Source organism: Gymnogyps californianus, chromosome 1, assembly GCF_018139145.2.
Source record: "Gymnogyps californianus isolate 813 chromosome 1, ASM1813914v2, whole genome shotgun sequence".
NCBI classification, from domain to species: Eukaryota; Metazoa; Chordata; class Aves; order Accipitriformes; family Cathartidae; genus Gymnogyps; species Gymnogyps californianus.
The window spans coordinates 207736670-207755495 of record NC_059471.1 but is presented as its reverse complement, the minus strand read 5'-3'; the positions used below and the strand labels follow the sequence as shown (position 1 = coordinate 207755495).

The 18826-nt window shown below is 36.2% G+C and overlaps 1 protein-coding gene across 3 annotated transcripts in view; it reads left to right on the top strand.

The window, feature by feature from the left end:
• The window catches only part of CACNA2D1 (calcium voltage-gated channel auxiliary subunit alpha2delta 1), a 434743-nt gene extending 416387 nt beyond the window's left edge, over nucleotides 1-18356 (top strand). For all 3 annotated transcript variants that reach the window (XM_050894497.1, XM_050894513.1, XM_050894504.1), the window contains 3 exons: nucleotides 1649-1761; nucleotides 4818-4900; nucleotides 13721-18356. In XM_050894497.1, coding sequence (XP_050750454.1) covers nucleotides 1649-1761; nucleotides 4818-4900; nucleotides 13721-13837 — 313 coding nt within the window. In that variant the 3' untranslated portion in view covers nucleotides 13838-18356. The remainder of the gene's footprint in view (nucleotides 1-1648; nucleotides 1762-4817; nucleotides 4901-13720) is intronic.
• Nucleotides 18357-18826: the final 470 nt, after the last annotated feature.

Sequence of the window (18826 nt, the reverse complement as noted above, 5' to 3'; positions counted from 1 at the left end):
GGAATTTTTGATGGTCAAGAAGATTATGCAATTTATCTTCAAATTTACCTTGTAGTCAACAGTGCTCATGATTGTAAGAGCTGTGGGTCTTATTAAGCAAACCATGCTGTTTTGTTTTGTGATTAAAGAATTACTCTTCAGGCTCCATGTGCCTATTCAAGATGATGTTTAATGTTAAGTTAAAAAAATGGGATACTTCAGAAACATAACAACTTGGACCTAGTTCTGTGTTTCATACAAAAGCCTGCTGGGTTGAAAGTTTGCATACATTAGGAGTTTCTGAAAATGTCTTAGAAATTAAAATTAACAGTCAGGTTTCAAACTCCTTGAAGACAGTATTTCAAGCCAGGAAAGAAAGACAAAGGACACTGGAGAATGGTGAATATAGCCAAAACACGAAGGCATTTTTTCCCACTGCCATACTTCCTCCTCCAAGTTGCTAGTACGTGTTTGTGTGGTACCTGGTGGTGCAGAGAACTCATTAAGCTGGGTTTTTTGGTTTTGGTTTTTGTAGGGGGTTTTTTGGTTTGGTTTTTGGTTGTGTTTTTTTAATCTGGAGAGTTTTCAGAAGAGTTCTTTAGTTCAGTTTACTGAAAGACTACAGAAATTATTACGCTAATATTGCAAAAATAGTGCTACGGTGTGGGAATGAGTATGAAAGGACAATTTAAGCTGGTTAAAACAACCAGATATGTAATCACAACACCAGTTATTTAATTAACAGGTTTTTTTTTTCATCATCTGTGAAATTTCAGAAATAATCTGATCAATTCACACCTAAGTAGTAAAACTCTGCTTATAGAGAGTGTTAACCACCTGTATGAAAAGACTCGATTGTTATTTTATATGTGTATGAAAATGTATTTAGAATCCACTAAAAGCAATTGACCTGTTAGATTGTCCTGAATTTACCTCTCTTTGACAGGTAGAATATATTTTATTAATGACTAAGAAATATTAAGCTTTTTTTCTCTGCTTTTTTGAAGGTCTGTCTGCCTTTCCAGTAAATTTAAATTGTACACGAAAATTATCCTGAAAAATCCAGAAATATCCTTACCTTTACTTTCTAAGACATGAAGTGTAGTATCTATAGCTTAAAGTATAATGCTGCCTATTCAATTATTTATAAATTGAAAATGACCCTACTAACTTAAAGGCCTTTTGTGGAATTATATGTGCATAAAAATACAACAAATACACATCCAATACACAGCATACATACCCTAAACCTCTTTCTCACCCTTCTTACAGACAGGTTTATGTGTTGAGGTTTTGTTTGTTTGTTTTTGTGGTTGGGGGTTTTCTCAGTGTTGTTAGGGGAAGAATTGATGCTGAACTGATTTTATTTCTCAGTACAGCTACTGCTGTAGCAGTACAGAGCCAGCTATTAACACAATTAAAGTTACTTTATGCTCTTCTCCATTTTTTCCACTAATAAGTCTAGTTGAAAGGGGGAACCATGGAAATGTCGAAAAGGTTACAAAATATTATAAATGTTTCTTGCTGTTTGTTAATGGAAAAGATAAACAGTAGCAGGCAGACTGAATCTGTGAAGTTAGATTACTTTTGTTCCAATACTGTGTGTCCTTCTCAAATGTGGATTTCCTTGCTTCATTTAAACATAGGTTTTTGTTGGCTTTTTTTCCAGACTTTATCATGCAGAGAAGATTTCAAACACCAATCTAGTATTCATTATTAGTGACAGCCAACTGCTGTGCCGTTCCTGTGACCCAAAGCCACTGATGCAAGCAGAGAAGCCGGGTATCCTTTAAAATCACGTTATTTAGTAGTGTGGATTGATTTTTGGCTATGATATACTGGAATATATTTGGAAAAAAAATTACCTGTTTATGTACATATTAGTAGCATGGTTGCCACCAGGGTACTTGAAGAAGCAGATATTTGTGGATGATATCACAAATCATCTGAGGCAGCGTTCACTGAGGTAGAGAGCAATTCTGTTACTTGTGCGGAGCTAAAGAGAAATGGGCTTACAGGAACTTAATGAAGTTTCCAAAAAGCAGTTGCAAAGTCTTGGATCCCGGACAGAATAATGACATGCAGCTGGACAGGCTGGGGGCAGAGTGACTAGAAACAGCTTTGCAGAAAAGGACTGGAGGATCATGATGGACAAGAAGTTGAACATCAGTTGGCACTGTGCCTTGCAATGAAGAGGGCCAGTCACATCCTGGGCTGTGTTAGCAAGAGTGTAGTCAGCAGATTGGGAGAATTGATCCATCCCATCTCTTCAGCACTGGTGAGACCACATCTGGAGTGCTGTGTACAGTTTGGGGCTCCCCAGTACCACACTGACATACTGAAGGAAGTCCAGTGAAGGGCCACCAAAGTGGTTGCCATCTGGAGCACAGGACAGGCAAGGGGAGCCTGTGAGTCCTCGGTTTGTTCAGCCTTTAGAAAAGACAAGGATGTGTCTGTCTGGAGAAATAACAAAAAAGGGCAACACCAAGATAAGACTGTTTGGTCATGAAAAGTTGGGATGCTTCACTGACGCCTGCAACACTGAGGTGAAGTGATGGAGGCACTTTAGTGTGTGCTCAGTGCCAATGAGAACTGCTTACTTGTGGAAACGGCTTTAAACATCAAAGGCTAGAGTTTATCCAGCTGCTAGCATAGAATTTCTTCAGAGTTGGCTGGAGACATAGGTGGCATACACGCTAAGCAGAGTCCTTGCAACACATGCATTAAAATTAAAAGCATATGATGCTTTGTTCTAATTTACAACCACCTTCATGGCAATCTCTATGCCTTTAGCCTGTTCACTCCAGTAGATACCTGTAGGTGATGGTGATGGAAATACACAAAACCAACAAACGCATATTCTAGGCCAGGAGAAATTCACCTCAATTTTTCTCTGCTATATATGCTTGAGGATAGCATGCCAGAGATGGTAAATCAAACCATAATTTGGATTATTATGACAGAATATGGAAAACAATTAGTAATACCTTTGTCCGTGTCAGGAAGTTAGTTGAGACAGCCTCTCCCATTCGTGAAAGATGGTGGTAGAGATGACTGTGTTTCTTTGGCACAAGCAATGCGTTCATTGCCACATTAATAAAACTGCAATTCCATCTATGCTTGGGCTGAAAAGGAAGTTACATTGGGGTGGAAGCAATATCCATGTCACCACAGAACTATGTAAACACAGCCAAATATTCTAATTGGCTCCAGTCCATGACAGTTTGATTAACTGTTGCCACTGTCTGAATTTATAGACAACACTTGCTATAGAAAATGAAGCACGTTTGATGGGAAATGGGCACATGACTTGCATTTCCCTGTGGGGCCCAAACCTTCTAGAAAGCGGTAAATGACCTCAAATGGCACCCAGAGCAGCTGGGTGGGCTTATATTGACTAAATGAACTATTTTATTTTTGTTCCAACTATGCAGTACTAAGCTATTCTCTCTTTTCTATAACTAAGGTACATTGTGAAATGCAGATGTAGCATAACATGACACAAGCAGACAGAATGACCTTTGGGTGCTATTCAGATGGTTATTATTAGACTCTGCTTCCTTCTGGCTGGTACAGCTTTGCTCGTGCACATGGTTTTTTAGAATATTTCTATGTTTCAACTTCCCTTTCAGCTGGGCCCCGGCAGAGGAGAGGGGAGGTGAGTCTGATAACATCTGAATGAAGACAGATGTAGATCTGTAGAACTAAATTCCCTGTCCTCTTGCCTTCTCTTCCATTGGGCATCTCCACTCATTGCAATGAAGCTGCTGTAGTACACTGCAGTAGTGCATGAATAGGATTGCTTCAAGTATAAGTTAGAGCTACTAAGATAAGTAAAGTTTTGGTGCTCAATTTTTTGAAAACACTCTAGCTTAGCTTTAATGTGTGTACCACCAACAGTGGAATAAAAAAAGCTTAACATACGGAATGGTAATATAAGCAGGTTTCAAAAGAAGATGGTTTTGCAGTTTACCATATCCGTGCCTTTCAAGCATGCTGCAATGATTTGGGTCCCTTTTTAGCCTGTGGCAAATGTGTAGTATTTACACTTAAATATCGGCAATTACAGATTTCAGAGACATAAGCTAAAGCATTACCTCACGTTTACAGTTAGCTAATTAATAGCATTCCACTGCTCCCATTTCTATCCTGCTGTTCTGCTGTTAGTTTGGACAGCATTTTGTCTGTCTCCCTTCATCACTGAAATGCTAATGAGATCTGATTACGTTTTCTATCATTTACTATCAAAGCCTACAGCGGGATGATCTTGTCTGTGATATTTGGGGCAATATAGGTGTACACGTAATAAAACCAGTAGTTCTTATAGGCCTTCACTGCAATTTTCAGCCTGCATATAGCATTACTTTTCCAAATAGCCTTCCTCACTTTTACTGTGCATCTTTATTTTAGCAGAATAACTCAGTGGTAACTTATGCTATAACCAATCAGCACCATTGAAAGTTTACTACTTTATCAAATATTTTCTGTAATATTTATGCAATGGTAATAAAAGGAATACACAAAATCTTAAAAAACTTCAGCTTTTATTTTTATTTTGTGTACAGTTCTGGAAGTACTGGTTCTAAAAAGTCACGCAGGATGTTTATTTTCTTGATTAAAACTGTGTTAAAAAAAGGGGGGTATTTGATTTTGATTTATCTGGATGGTTGGTTTGTTTTTCTTTAATTTAAACAAGGAACTGTGACTATTGATGTTTATTTCAGTATTATCTGAAATAGCATAAAACTTCTCCTCTCCCACAAAAGTAAAAACAGAATGTTAATCCTGCTAATGTACGGTGCATGAAAAACAGTCATGCTCCTTAACCAGAGAAACAGATGAAGGGCCAAATCCTTGCGAAATGGTCAAACAACCTAGATACAGAAAGGGTCCTGATGTCTGTTTTGATGAAGCCAAACAGGTAAAATTGAACTTGTAAGACTTTAGGACTATCTTTAAAAACAATTGTAGAGCTGTTTTAGAAAAGCAGTGAAAACTATGTTTAAATGTACGTTGGTGCCTGGTAACCTATCTATCACTAAACATACTGTTCACTCTAGACCATAGCCACGCTATTTCAAGTATCCCATGATTAACATAAAATTAACAGCTGCTTTCTTATCTGCCTTTCCTATAACTATTGCACTTTCACACATGATTCCCACTAAAAAAACCCCATCAGCGAGTATAAAACTGATGGTCTCTGTGCGGTGCTGTGAAATTCAATTCGTCTATGGCTTTCACAAATAGATGATAATCCTGGCTTAGAAGCAGTATTTTTGTATTAGTGTTTCCAAATATTATTTAAGGTGTTGCTAAATAACTAAAACCATAATATCTGGTTTAGGATGTTGTTCCTCTTAGAAATTCTGCAAATGTGTATTGACCTTAGGTCACATTCTTAACAGGTATAAAAGTGCATTGCTTTACTGAAATCAGCAAAACTATGCTGTTTAGTACTCCCTGTATTGTATACATTATAATTTTTCTCCTTCAAAACTGTAAATGTGCCACATATATAAATTATTTTGAATGTACTGTCTGTCTTACCTTTCAAAATACTGTATGAAAGAGAATATCTTGAATTCAAATTGTTCAGAATAAATTTCAAGACAAAAAGTACTGAACAGGGAAGTACCTGCCATTATATAAAATAAATATTTTTAAATTGCATTTGTAATGCCTCATCCTATTTCTGCAAAGGAAAGATTGTCCAAAACTAGTGCAGTTAGTTGGTTATAACTGCTGTATACCAAGTTTTGTTCCAGTATATTCTCTGCTTTTCTTTAATGAGGCACAATTACTGAGATGTCAGTAGTGTTAAAAAAGTCCAGAGGGTTGGTATTCAATGCATTTTTCTAGTAATCAAATTTTATTTTAAAAAGGAAGTCTTCTTAATGGCCAACAAAGGTTCAACAAAGTTGAAAAAACATCCAAAAGCTATTTGGCCATTGTAAATATTCCAAATCCTCCTGATACGATTGTGTGTGAAAGTACAACTCTTGCTCACTAGCTTGACGTGCTAATCAGTGTGTAAGTCGTGTGTTTTGTAACAGTGGATTGTTTTGGTTAAGTTTATTTGCAAAATTTGCTGTGAATCTCTTGCTCTTGGGTGGATGCTTTCACATTAACTCTGCTAACTGCCAGCAATCTGCATGGTATCTCATCTTGTATGTCTTTTTTTCTGTGTTTTCTTTCCTTTCCTCTACTTGCTACTTTGCCCGTTATTAATAGGATCAGCCTATATGCACAACGAGTCGTGCCTCTGCCATGATGTCCGCTCCTATCTTCATTTTTCTGCAAGTTTTCATGTGGTGTGGATGGTCAGTTACTTTCTCTAATTTTTTGTTTTGTTCTTGGCTTAAAAAATTAGCAGACTTTTTTTACTTACTAAGCATACAAAAGAAAACAGAATGAAGCGAGTCCCAAAAGCAACAATCTGGAGCAAATTACTATTGCAATATTAAGGGAAATTAAATACAAGAAAACCCTGTCTGGAGCCTTATAAATCACAATTACAGAACACAAGGGCCTCTCCCATAACAAATACAAAGACACGGGAACCTGTTGGGTTTATATGGTCGGCTCTTTGAGATTGCACATATACCAACTGAGTTAGTGTCATTCCCTTCAAAACATTTTTCCCTTGTCCCTGTTAAAATGAAACACAAGAAGAAAGTTTTCTGCACAGAGACAAACAAAGGTACAAAGTAATTAGAAAAGACTATAATACCTGTGAAAATAAAGCTATACTTAGGGATAGCAAGGATGAGTGTGCTCTGTGTAAGAGTAAGTGTTGCTATTGAGAAGAGTAAGGAGTTTTCACTGCATTCAAATTAACGCAGATGTTAATGATGGAAGTAATAGTGTGCATCAATTTGGTTAAACTATGTATTCAGTAAAATCATATTTTTACTTTTTAATTTTTTGCAACCTAAACATAGTCATTGCCTAATTACAGCAGAAGAAGGGCTTTTTCTTCTAATGAAATATATGGATACATGAAGTCTTGCATGTTGACCTAGTGCAGACTGTGGGGTGCATAACGAAAGCCTTGGCATTTTAGACTGTGTTGCATTTAATGGTGTGGAAGTGTGCACTGCTGTGCTAGTGACGTGTGCAAGAGAACTGCTGATCTAAAGAGAATAAAATGTATGACCTTGTACACTGGAGGGGTTTCTGATCAGTATTACCACTCAGAAAACCACTAGAGGGAGATACTAACATAGCTATCAAAGTAAAGCCAAGTGAGAGGCAGAAATGGAAACTTAGAGGTCATTTTTCATAGTGTAGTAAAATATTGAAAATTGTAACTATTTAGAACACTCATTTTCTTGATAATTTATATTCTCTTTATACTTGGGGGAAGGTTCAATTAGTATCACTTGAACATCAGTGAAAAAGAGCTTAAAGTTCTGCTTAACAGCTGTATTTGAGTAATTGTGAAGTTTCCTATTCTGTATTTATATGATCTGATTTCTAGCAAACCTAGGAACTTGCACAGCCATGGCTGAAGGTTGTAAGGAAGGGTGAAAGTCCCTTCCCCCAAGCCAGTGGTATGTCACATTAAAATCTAGAAGACTAACATCTCATGTTCTTACTCATGCAATTTGCTCTGCAAGTAACCTTATTTTAATTAAAAAGCTACTGTCCAATGAACATAAAGCAGCAGAGACTCACCTTGAGCTGAATTCTTTATGTCCAAAATGGTCTTTCTGATCAAGAAGGCAAACCAAAATACTGGGAAACCCACAAAATATAATTTTAGCTGATAGACTTTTGGCAGCAGGAAGTTATAAAGGTAATTTTCTTCATCCATCCTGTTTTTAATAATTTTGTGATTTTGGAAATGGGTTCTCACTGGACATTAATCTGTGTAGTTTTATTAAAATCACTGAAGCCAACACAGATACAAACCAGCTGATCAGGTTCAGTAACTGCAGCTGGTTTGTTGGGTTTTTTTTTCATCAAGGATAACAAAATAGTCTTTATCACCTCCTTGAATAGCTTTCTCTTACTTTGTACGTGCACACTGTTTTTGTTTGCCATGCCTGAGAATAAAGAGAAGAACTCTACAAGTTTTTGGCCCCTTCTGGGAACGTCTTATTTCCATCAGCTCCCAGGGATGTCAGTGGGAGCTTTGAGGGTGATTAGCAGCCGAGACAACTGTATACGTCTTGATGGGACTGGCTGTATCCGTGATCTATGTGTGGGTAGCTGTACAGCTTTGAGAGCTTTGTGTGGCAGTCCAGACAAAGGAGGGTAACACAAAATTTATGAAAGCCCATGCATTGAAACTTGAAATGACTCTTGAGTAAAAGCAAAGGTGTTCTCCATGCAATATGAAGCATTTAAAATACATGCTTACAAAAGGTATAACTTTGAGGTAACCAGTTGATATCAAAGGCCAGATCAGAAGCTCTTTGGCAGATATTGTTGTTTTATCCTTTTTATAGTCAGTGTAGCACAATGGGTTCTGATAAATGGCTAAGGTTTCAAGACAAAATTTTAGTACATTAAATATAGTGTACTTCTAAAGGAGTAACAAGTATGTTTATAGACATAGACATGTATGTATGTATATATATAATTATTTATATTTCCACATGTGTCTTTAAAATTTTGGATTGGCACTGCCTTCAAGGAAATGTTGATATATAGCAACGAATATGTGGGTTTGATACTTAACAAAGAATATATGATTTTATAAAAGCATTCATTTCCATTTTGCAAGTGCTGAATAATTTTCACAGTGTGTGATGTTGTAAAATAACCCTCTGTAGAGTTATCATAGTAAGGCATGACATGAAGGAGATGACATTTGGATTTGATGCTTCTCTGCCTCAAGCACGCAAGGAAATTTGACATGTGACTTATTAATGCAAGAAACTTCTGGTACACTTCTGATAAAATGAAACTGGCTAAAGAGGATTCTTTCCAATTTCTTTTCCAATTCTTTCTCTCTTCAAAGCGAAATAATATACAGAATATTATTTTGAAGACAACAAAGAGAGGACATCCCTAACTGATCTGTTGGTTATTCAGGTTTTCTGTGTGACTAATGTAGGAGCGACTAATGTAATGGGTTGGAAAATTTCAGTGAAACTGCTTAAAAATAGTTCAGTGTCTAATTGCACTGGCAGAGGTTAAGATAAAGATAAGATAAAAAGATGCTATGTAATTTGTTATAAGAAATTTTATAAGAAATCTCAAAAATAACATTTACAGGAAACAGTTGAGAAGTGTTCTTAAAGCTTAGGAATAGGGGAAGTGTTTTCAAAAAAGACATTTTGAAGACCATTCAAAACTGACATTTTGCTCAGTCTGGTTCCAAATTAATGATGGGATCCCACTCATTTCCATAAAACTGTTTGTTTTTTTTTTTTAATTTATGTAAATCAGCATGTAATCAGAGTTTCTCCTTTTTTTTTTTATATTTCTTGTAATTTTCACAACAGTTAAAGCACACAAGAAAATTACAATGTGCAATGCTGGGGAGGAAAAAGTAGTTTAGATAGGATTTACTGTACCTTCTTTGCCACTACTATTTTTGTCTTGACTTAGGACACAAAAGAATAACTGATTGTGGAGAGAATATTTAGAAATTGTTCTTGGCAGAACTGCTGGTTTACCACTGTTAATTGGTCTACAAACCTCAGAAATTCAATGTGACTTTGATCAATACGAGGTTAAAATCTCACCAACCTTGAAATATGTGTATAAACCTTGTATACTTTCGTCTAGTACAGTTTAACTCTGTCATTCATAATAAGAAGATGCCTCTCCTGCATGAGCCTTCCAAGACATTCTCCACTGTTGTGAAGTTGTGAATCCTTTAAAAATTACTCTGTGTAGTCTTAGGGAGAGAGCAAAAGATATTAATATATTTCTTTTCAATTCAATAGGAATATTACGTAATATAGATGTTGAATGTAAAAGCAGCGCCCATAAATTGTGATGTAGTTTAAAAAAAAAAAATCTCAAAAAGCAAATAGAAATGGACAACAGAATGGAGGTTTTTTTCAAGTACATATAGTGGTAGGATTAATTCATCAACATAATTTACCAAATATTTGGTCTAATGAATGCTGAGTATTGTATAATTTTATATGTGGAGGTCCACCTACTCTGCATCCATACTGGATGCCATTTTCACTCTAATAATATTTTGCCTTTCCTATTATGCACAATTTTGTTTAAGACCTTCAATTTACTTCTTACTCTCCAGACATCTCCCCTCTGTTGGAAAATTTTAAACTTCATGCTTTACGTTAGACTATTTCTTCAAAGATTACTCTTCTAAGTAATTTCAGTGATAAGAATCTTAAATACCAAGAGGTAACACTCAGTACTGTTCATTGAATTCATGTGAGAAGAAACCTTTACTGATAATTCTGTTTCTGATGGTACTGACTGTAAGGAAGAAGCAACAAAGTTATTTTTAGGTGCTTTGAATAGATATAAAGCTACATGACAAGACACAATGCAGATGCAAAAAGTGACAGAGCCAAACTAAATAAACCAGAAAGTTCAGTGCATCTTCAAATCTTAGCATCCTACTCCAAATCTGGTGCAGCAGAGTTCACTTATGACTTACTTGTTGACCGGAAACCTTAGGAATTTTGAACTTGTGGAGTGCAATCAACTAAAAAAAAAAAGCGTAAGCCAAAATTATAGAACTACATTTTAAAGCTAACAGATGACAGAGACATGTCTGGAAATGGCTACTGTTGATAAAGAACGGCAGCTAACGTGAGCTATTTGCTTTAGGAGAGAATGAAGTTTTTTTTGTTTCTTCTTTTTTTTCCTGAAGAACTTGAATACTAGTTTTTGGTTTGGGTTTTGGTTGTTTTTTGGTTTTTTTTACATCCAAGTTTCTGAAGGAGACTGTTGGTGAATGCTATAATTCCTGATGACATATTAAGTCTAATTTGTCTGCTTTATCTGATTTTCCGTATATTTATTCCAAACTGATTCTGATTCCTCTGACGTCCCTGCTTTAAAGAATGCATTGTGCGTGGTGGGAATCTCATTAAAGTCTTCACCCCTTAAAACTGACACAAAGGACTCACTGAAGTCCTTTGCTATGCCCTGTAATCCCCAAATTCCCTCTTTACACCTCTGTTATCAAGCAGTTGCCCTAACTCCGTATTTAACTTCGTGCTTTTGATTTATTCAAAACTTTCTAGTATCACTTTCAGCATATTTTGCAGGGAGGTCATCAAAAATTCTTTATCAGCCCTCCTAATTTCCTGTTTATATTTAATCTGCCATTTTTATGTGCTTTCCTGTTCTTGCCCATATGAGTAAACTTGATTTCTTAAATACTGACCTTTTCCCTATGACAGCGTACTTAATGTCCCTACTGATTCATGCCATAGTGTTTCTTTGGGGTTTTGGGGTTGGGGGGGTGGGGTGTTGGTGTTTTTTCATTTGTTTTGGGGTTGAGTTTGGGGGGGGAGGGTAGCTGGTTGGTTGTTCTTATTGTGGCATTTATTTTACCTGGATATCTAATGCAATATTTCTAAATATTCTTCTGGATCCTTGTGAGGGACTTGTTGTTTGAGATGATGCTTCTAGGTTTTTTCTGCTTTCTGTTTTTTGTTTGGTTGTTTGTTAAGGGTTTTTTTTCTGTTTTCTTGGTTTTGAGGTGGTTGGGGTTTTTTAACTGCTTTTGGTAATTTTCACATAGTTCCCTTTCTTGAAATTGGTATCTTTTGTTTTGGATTTGTTTGGCCTGATGTCTCACACAACAATGCTAAATCCTATTGCATTGTGGTCTGTGGAGCTACTAGAGCTATACAGAGCTGCTCTCTACTAATAATTTTGAAGAGGGCCCCATGTACCACTAAAGATTCAAAGACTGTTTGTTCCAAAAGGCTCTCATTTATCATATCCAAAAAAGTGATCTCTACATTTCTCTTTGCTAAGGCATCGATCCAATCTATATGTGGCTTCTCTAATCTCACATAACATTTCATGATTGATATTGTCACTTTGATCAGGTGGTCAGCAGTGCGATCCTAGGATTACATTTTTATTATCAGATTTTGAAATTTCTTACCCATGGAGATTCCATCACACTTTCCTTTTCCTGTAATACTTTTATGCTATTACACTTTGTATTATCCTTTACGTACTACCCTTTAGCTGTATGTCCTCCACTGCCATTCTTACAAAGTTGGTAGCCTGACAATGCTATGTCCTGCTTATTATTCTCCTTCCACCAGGTTTCTGATATGTGTATTATTTTGGGATGGTTGATGACTTGTCTTCATTCCCTCATCTTAATTTTATGTTCCTAGCATTGGTGTAGAAGCACTTGAAAGTTTTGCTTAAGGATGAGCCAATAAATTAAAGATGTTTTAATGACCCTTCCTTATTTATCCTGATTGTACTTTTTATCCCCAACTCCCCCCAGCCTTTTCTGAGACACACTGAATATTAGTTACACATGTTTCAGTGGCATGTCAGTCTGAACCAGGAGCTGTTCCTTGCTCGTTGGCTTTCCTCTGCTTTCTCTTCTAAAACCTCTTTAATTTCGGTGCCAGCAGCCAGGCTCTGTTACTGTTAAGGTGCAGTCTGTCCCTCCCTGCACGTGTTCCTCCTGTTCAAGAAGTTTCCCCCATTCCTAATATATGTAAGTCCCTTCGCACCTACACTGTTGTCTTGTCCTTGGAGACTTGGGATCTCTTGGAAAATGGAAAGTGTCTTTTTATAGTATGGGTACAGAATACAGTGAAAACAAGAGGAAGACCACATATTTTCAGCCTTCAGACCTGCCTGTGAATTTCAGACTCGGTGGATAGAGCAGTGCAGGGGATGGCTGGAACATTATCCTGGTCTTTTAGGCAGCTAAACATAGATTGTATCAGTCCTGAGAAACAAGAAGATGTAATGTTACAGACTCCAGAACAGGTATCAAATGTATTTCAGCCAGACTAATGAATAAGCCTATAGTGTGAAAGATATTATGCATTATAGGCAAGGTGGGACCAAATAACAGCAATTAATGGTAAAGAGGAATGGGGAAAAAAGATGTGATTGCTGCTTGGCATAATGAATAGTTAGGTCCACTGATGCGTGACAGAGTGGTGCAGCTCAGAGCGAGCCCTCAAACTGGAGGGTGTCTTCTCTGCAGACTGCATCAAACGTACAAAAAGCCAATAGAAAATTTGGTTCTTGTACTTGAATACAGCATCAGAGATAGAGAAAGAATTTTCATTCTCTTTGATCGTATCTTCACCTGCAGAGCATACTCATTTTAATGTGCGATCATGTTGATGAAATGGTTATGAACATATTCTGGTATTTTTTTTCTAATCTTGAAAAGTTATCTGTTCTTCCATCTTTCCTCGCAATAAAGTGATACTCAAAATCTCCAAATTGATGTAATTTTAAGGAATATAGATATGGTTTACTGGGGCCCCCAAGTATATCATGTAGCATTTCTTGTTTGATTGTTTAAGTATCCCATCTAGCTCATAAGTGACCGCAGTAAGCCTTGTAAGTATTTAATCCTTTCCTGCTTATAGTTAATGTAGTAATGCCACTCTCTGTATCAAAAATCACACAAACTTCCAGGAATTATTTTGCTGTTATTTTACGCAAAATAACATCTATAAGACCAAAAAGGATGCCTCAAGGATAGTTCAAAATGTTGAAGCCTGAAATGTAGATTACTTCTCAGGAAATTTAATTGTAATTAATGTTAAATGATTTCTTCTTTTCTTGTCAACAGGAAGATTCGGCCGACTGCGGTGGTGTCTCTGGTCTGAGTCCATCGCTGTGGTCTATGGTAGGAATTCAGTTGGTCCTGCTTTGGCTGTTATCTGGCAGCAGACACTGCCAGTTATGACCTTGCTAAACCAAAATCTGCATAACTTAATCAAGACGCGGCCAAAACGATAGCCTCAGTTTCATTTTAAAAAGGGTCAGCTATTCAGACAGCAGCAGAACGGCAGTGCTCATGTCTGGTTATCACTCGTTGTGAGACTCATAAAGGCACCCATGGTGGCTGCATGTTGGAGTGTCGGATCCTTAAACGTGTGTGAATGCTGCATCATCTATGCCATCCGAACAGGATTCTGTACGTGCTCCATTGGGGAATCTAAGATTTTTTTTTTTTTTTCATTTGTTTGTTGTTGTAATCTTGATGACTTCATGTAAAAGGGCTCCCCTGACAGTAGCTTATGTATATGATTTTCATTTCTTTTAAGCTTTGGATATCTTGAAGATTTATATTCTTTTACATGAACAGTTATTTAAAAAAAAAAAAAAGAAAAAAGAAAACGTACTCCCCAATATACATTACTAGCACCGTGATGGCTGCTTTGAACATCAGTTTTGTCCAGACTAGCTGAGTAAAATGAAAATATTGGCTAGTCTTCATCAGAAGTTCAGCATGATTGAAATGCTTTATGATGAGTGGTTTATTCTTCCAAAATGAATCATGTAGCCAGCTAAGTTTTGGTAGGTTGATAAATTGTTAGTTTAAAGGAAGGAAGGAAGGCAACTTCTGTTTTTAAAAATATAAAGGTGCTTGACAGTTTAACTAAAAAGTGATTCTCATCTTAAACTTGGTGTCATCTTCTGTCAGAAAAATGTTAATTTCAATGTAATATTCACCTTCTTTTCACAATGCAGTTATATATAAAGCAAGTAGAATCCTTCAAAGGCTCAAACAAAAACGCTTGTGAATAAAAAATGTCTTTGTGATATTTGAACGTTGGTTTCCAAGGGTATTTTGCATGATGATGATGCTATGTTATTGTTTTTCAGTTTGTTTTCTTTGATGGTAGAGTATAGTCCATTGAAAAGGTAACTGAGTGATTCTTTTATTGTGTGAGAAACTGAACATTGCAATGTGTTGCAATCAAATCATATTAAATTATATTATGAAACAGAGCTCTGAATATACTGTGCAATGAAAAAGCTGAGAAAATAGGGTAAATTTAGCTATCGTAACAAAAGGGTTGAGTTGGATTTTTTACAGAATAGTGATCTCACATGAAAACCTGTGTACAGATATTTTAAGTATATAAAAATCAGATTTAACACATTTATTTTTGGAAGTATATGTTCTCTAAGGTTCACATCAGGTTCTCCCTTTGTTTCCTTCATATAAAAACACCCATAATATTAAAACTTCTGCTGTTGCTATTTATTATTGAAAATAGCATATTTAACAGCAAAATGTCCTGGTTGCTGAGATTAGAAAAAATCTAAACAAATGGGGAGCCTTGAATCTATATGTATGCACATTGATACTTGATTGTGAATAATAATTTTAGAAGTTGTTTTTATACAACCTCATTGGTGATACAGATTGGTGCAGTAACTTACAATATTACAGTGTAGCATAGTGTTGATGCAAAATATGATTTGCGCTTTGTTCTAGTTTTCAGAACTAAACAGTATTGCAAGACAGCTAAACCAATGAATGTGCAACTCTGCTGGTATTGTACAATTCTGCTAACAACTGCAATATGCAAATATTAACATGGCACGATACACTAGCTCTTTAAAAAAAATAAGAAAATGCAAAGCATTGGTATGTATATGCTGGCAATTGATTGATATAATTTTGATCATGCCAAAAGCTTAAGGAAATAATTGGGCATGTATTAATATCCTATGAAAACTGAAGAAGCTACTCAAAGCCACGGCATGGTTTAAAAGATCAGATGTCTACTGTAGTTGTACCCATGGCTGGTTCATTGTTTTTCTCACGTACCTTGGCTCCAGCTATGTATTTTCTCATGTTTGGGAATACAGTGAGTGGAAAGAAAAAAAACCTGACCTTTTATTCAGTGATCAGATTTAGCTTTTTAAAAAAAATATCTCTAGTAAAGTCATGGGGTTAAAAGTACGTTTAACTGTGTTGGATGACTTCAGGTCCTCCTCAGGGAAGGTGAGCTAATTTTGATAATATGGGTGAAGATAATCTTGGAGCTCTTCCTTCCAGTCATATTACTGCACTTTGCTTCACCCTATCACCAGTTACCACCTGATAAAAAATTGGTTTGTGTCTTTCTAACGCTGAGACTGCATCCTGTGTTTTTTCTTAACATGGTCAACAGAAATTTTATGGGAGGAACAAGTTTTGTAGGATTAGGCCAATACTTACTACACTCATAGCTTTTACTCTAAGATTACTTAAAATACATATACCTAGTTTGCATTTTGCTCTTTTAATTTCTTGAAAGATTGTCAATATATTAAGTTCTCTATAGTTTTCACTCAGCTTCCCAAAAGAAACCCTTCATGGAAAAGTTACATTATTTAACATTTTGGAACAATTTGCTTACACTGGTAGGGCATATTTTGAGTTACTTAATAAACATGTGATTAGTCTGTAGGCAGAAAGAAAGATGGCACAAAGCCATGCTGCCACAGAAAACAACCGTGGCTTTTGCTCTCATCCCACTTCCCTTAGAGTGCTCAAATACAAAAGGAGGCAGAAGCCCTTGCCATGCAGACACATTAGCCTCCTTGGGTTATCCAAAGAGGGAAATGTCCTTTGTTCCTCTCCTCTGCCCCTCTATATGACCTGAAGAAATATGTTTCTGTATAAAGACTTAGTCTTCCAGCCATTATACCTGTCTGATAGAAAACTCAGGATCTGGCCCTCCCATAAGGGCTTAATACAGTCCCCATGGAACTCAATACTTTAAAAAGAAAAAAATGAAATTTTGGCTTCTTTTTGCAGAAAGCAATATATATTTTGATTATATCCAAGTGATGGTCAAGATTTTTTAAAATGCACTACCTAGATATCTGCAAATTGCAAAACACGGATAGAAAATGCAATGTGAACTTCAGCTATCTCAAAATGTGAATACCAGTCTGTTAGAAATAACTTGCATGACTAAATACATATTCTCATGCAGAAGAGTATCCTTACAATCACATAATGCATAATAGTCATCTTATCTTGTCTGTGAGAGAAGAAACTTGATCCTAGGCTTTAAATTGAGACATTTTCAAATTACAATATGTTGTAAAAAAGTTTTTTTTTAAAAGCCAGATAAAAAGCTCTGTTGATATTTGCTCAGATCCTTTAAATAGCACTAAGGGAACTGTTGGGACTGTTTCAGTTTACACAGAAGTCATGCAGCCTATTGTACGTCTGACAACCACCATTAAAGTTGTAACAGCATGGTACTGTGCAAAACGTGATCTGAGGACTTAACATGAAAGGTTTCTTTCTAGTTTATCATTTAAACAACCAGCATTACTGCCAAAACACTGACCGTGGTCCATATTTGTAACAGGTTTTTAACATGACATAGCCGGTTTGATTGACAAGATTTTTAGGTCCTGTACCTTTAAGACTTTAGTATGATCTTTTTCATGTTTCTAATGCTTGAGGCTTTACTGCTTAACTTGACACAAAACAGTGTTGCTGCCATTTGTAAGTTTTCCTATAATATTCCTTTTACTAACTTAAAAACTGGCCTTACTGGGTTCAAATAGGCAGTATCCCTTTTAAGTGACCTTTGCAACCCAAGTGTTACTTGCTGTGGTTGAGAGTTTTTCGGTATCACTGAAGAGACATTAAGACCTTTTGTTCCCATTAACACTTAAGCTCAGAAAATGTGCGTAGTATGTCTTAATTTCAAAACACAACCTCAGTCGCACTGGTCCTAAAAAAGCAGATGCTAGCACACTGGTTATTATGAAGTACCTTAATGCCTACAAGGCCCTGCAACGCACTTGGGTGTTTTTGAAATGTCGACTGAAGGTGAAATCTTAATAACTCCTTCCTTAGGATAAATTCTACCCTAGCTTCATCAGACATCCAAGCCTTTAACAAAGGCCAGATTTATTATTATTTTTTTCATACCGCAATGTTAATATTGTTAATACTCATTGTACACTACTGTAAAAAGATTAAAACAAAGTGTCTGAAAACAATTCAAGAGTTTGAAAAGTTAGCCTCACCCTCTTCCCAGCTACTTGCATCTGTCCTGTTTATGGTTTAAAAGAAAAACATCATCTTGAAGAAATAATTTCACTGAGGCTAAAGGGATACTGTCTTGTTCAGATGCCATGAAATTGCGATTGTGATCTGACAAAGCTGTCTTCTCTTCTTGTGTTGTATGGAATGTCTGGATCATGCTTTCTGGGATATTTTTATTGAAATGCTCAGTGTGCGTTTCTGCAAAAAAAGACTTGATCGCTCTTACAAGGCAAGCAGGTCTTTCTCCCTTTTCTTGTGTTCTCTTGACACTTTTGTGGAACTTGACAAGCCTGGAAAAATAATTTTTTGTAAAAATTTGTACAATAATGTTATAAAAAGTTTATAATCCTAGAACTGTTGTGTTAATTCTTGTGCAAAAACAGTATATTCAGAATAAAAGTTTATCATTTAAAATCAACAACTACTTTGATTGTTCACTCTGTATACTAAAAACATGTAAATAAGACCCTACGTAATTTGCTATATAATACTTCTGAGTTTGCTATATAATTGCACCCAGGTGTCTGAAAGAGAGATATTTTCCAATGTGGAGACAGTGACTTAACACAGTTCTTATTGGGGTTCAAAGGAGGATGTGCAGCGAACCCTCATTTCTGCTTCAGTTGTGGCTGTGAAAATTTCAAAAAACTGAAAAAAAAATTGTAACCAATGAAAACCAAGAGTCTGTAAAGCACTCAGTAAAATAATAGTCTGCAAAGCATCTGAAGTAGCCCTGTTGTTCTGAAACAATTGCTTTTGGAAGGACTGTCATTTACTAACTTGTAAACGTTGAAGAAGTCCAAGGGTTCATTCACATGGAGAAGCAGAATAATATCAGATGGCTCAGATGGGTGCTGCCCAAGTTGTTGCCCCATCTCTGAC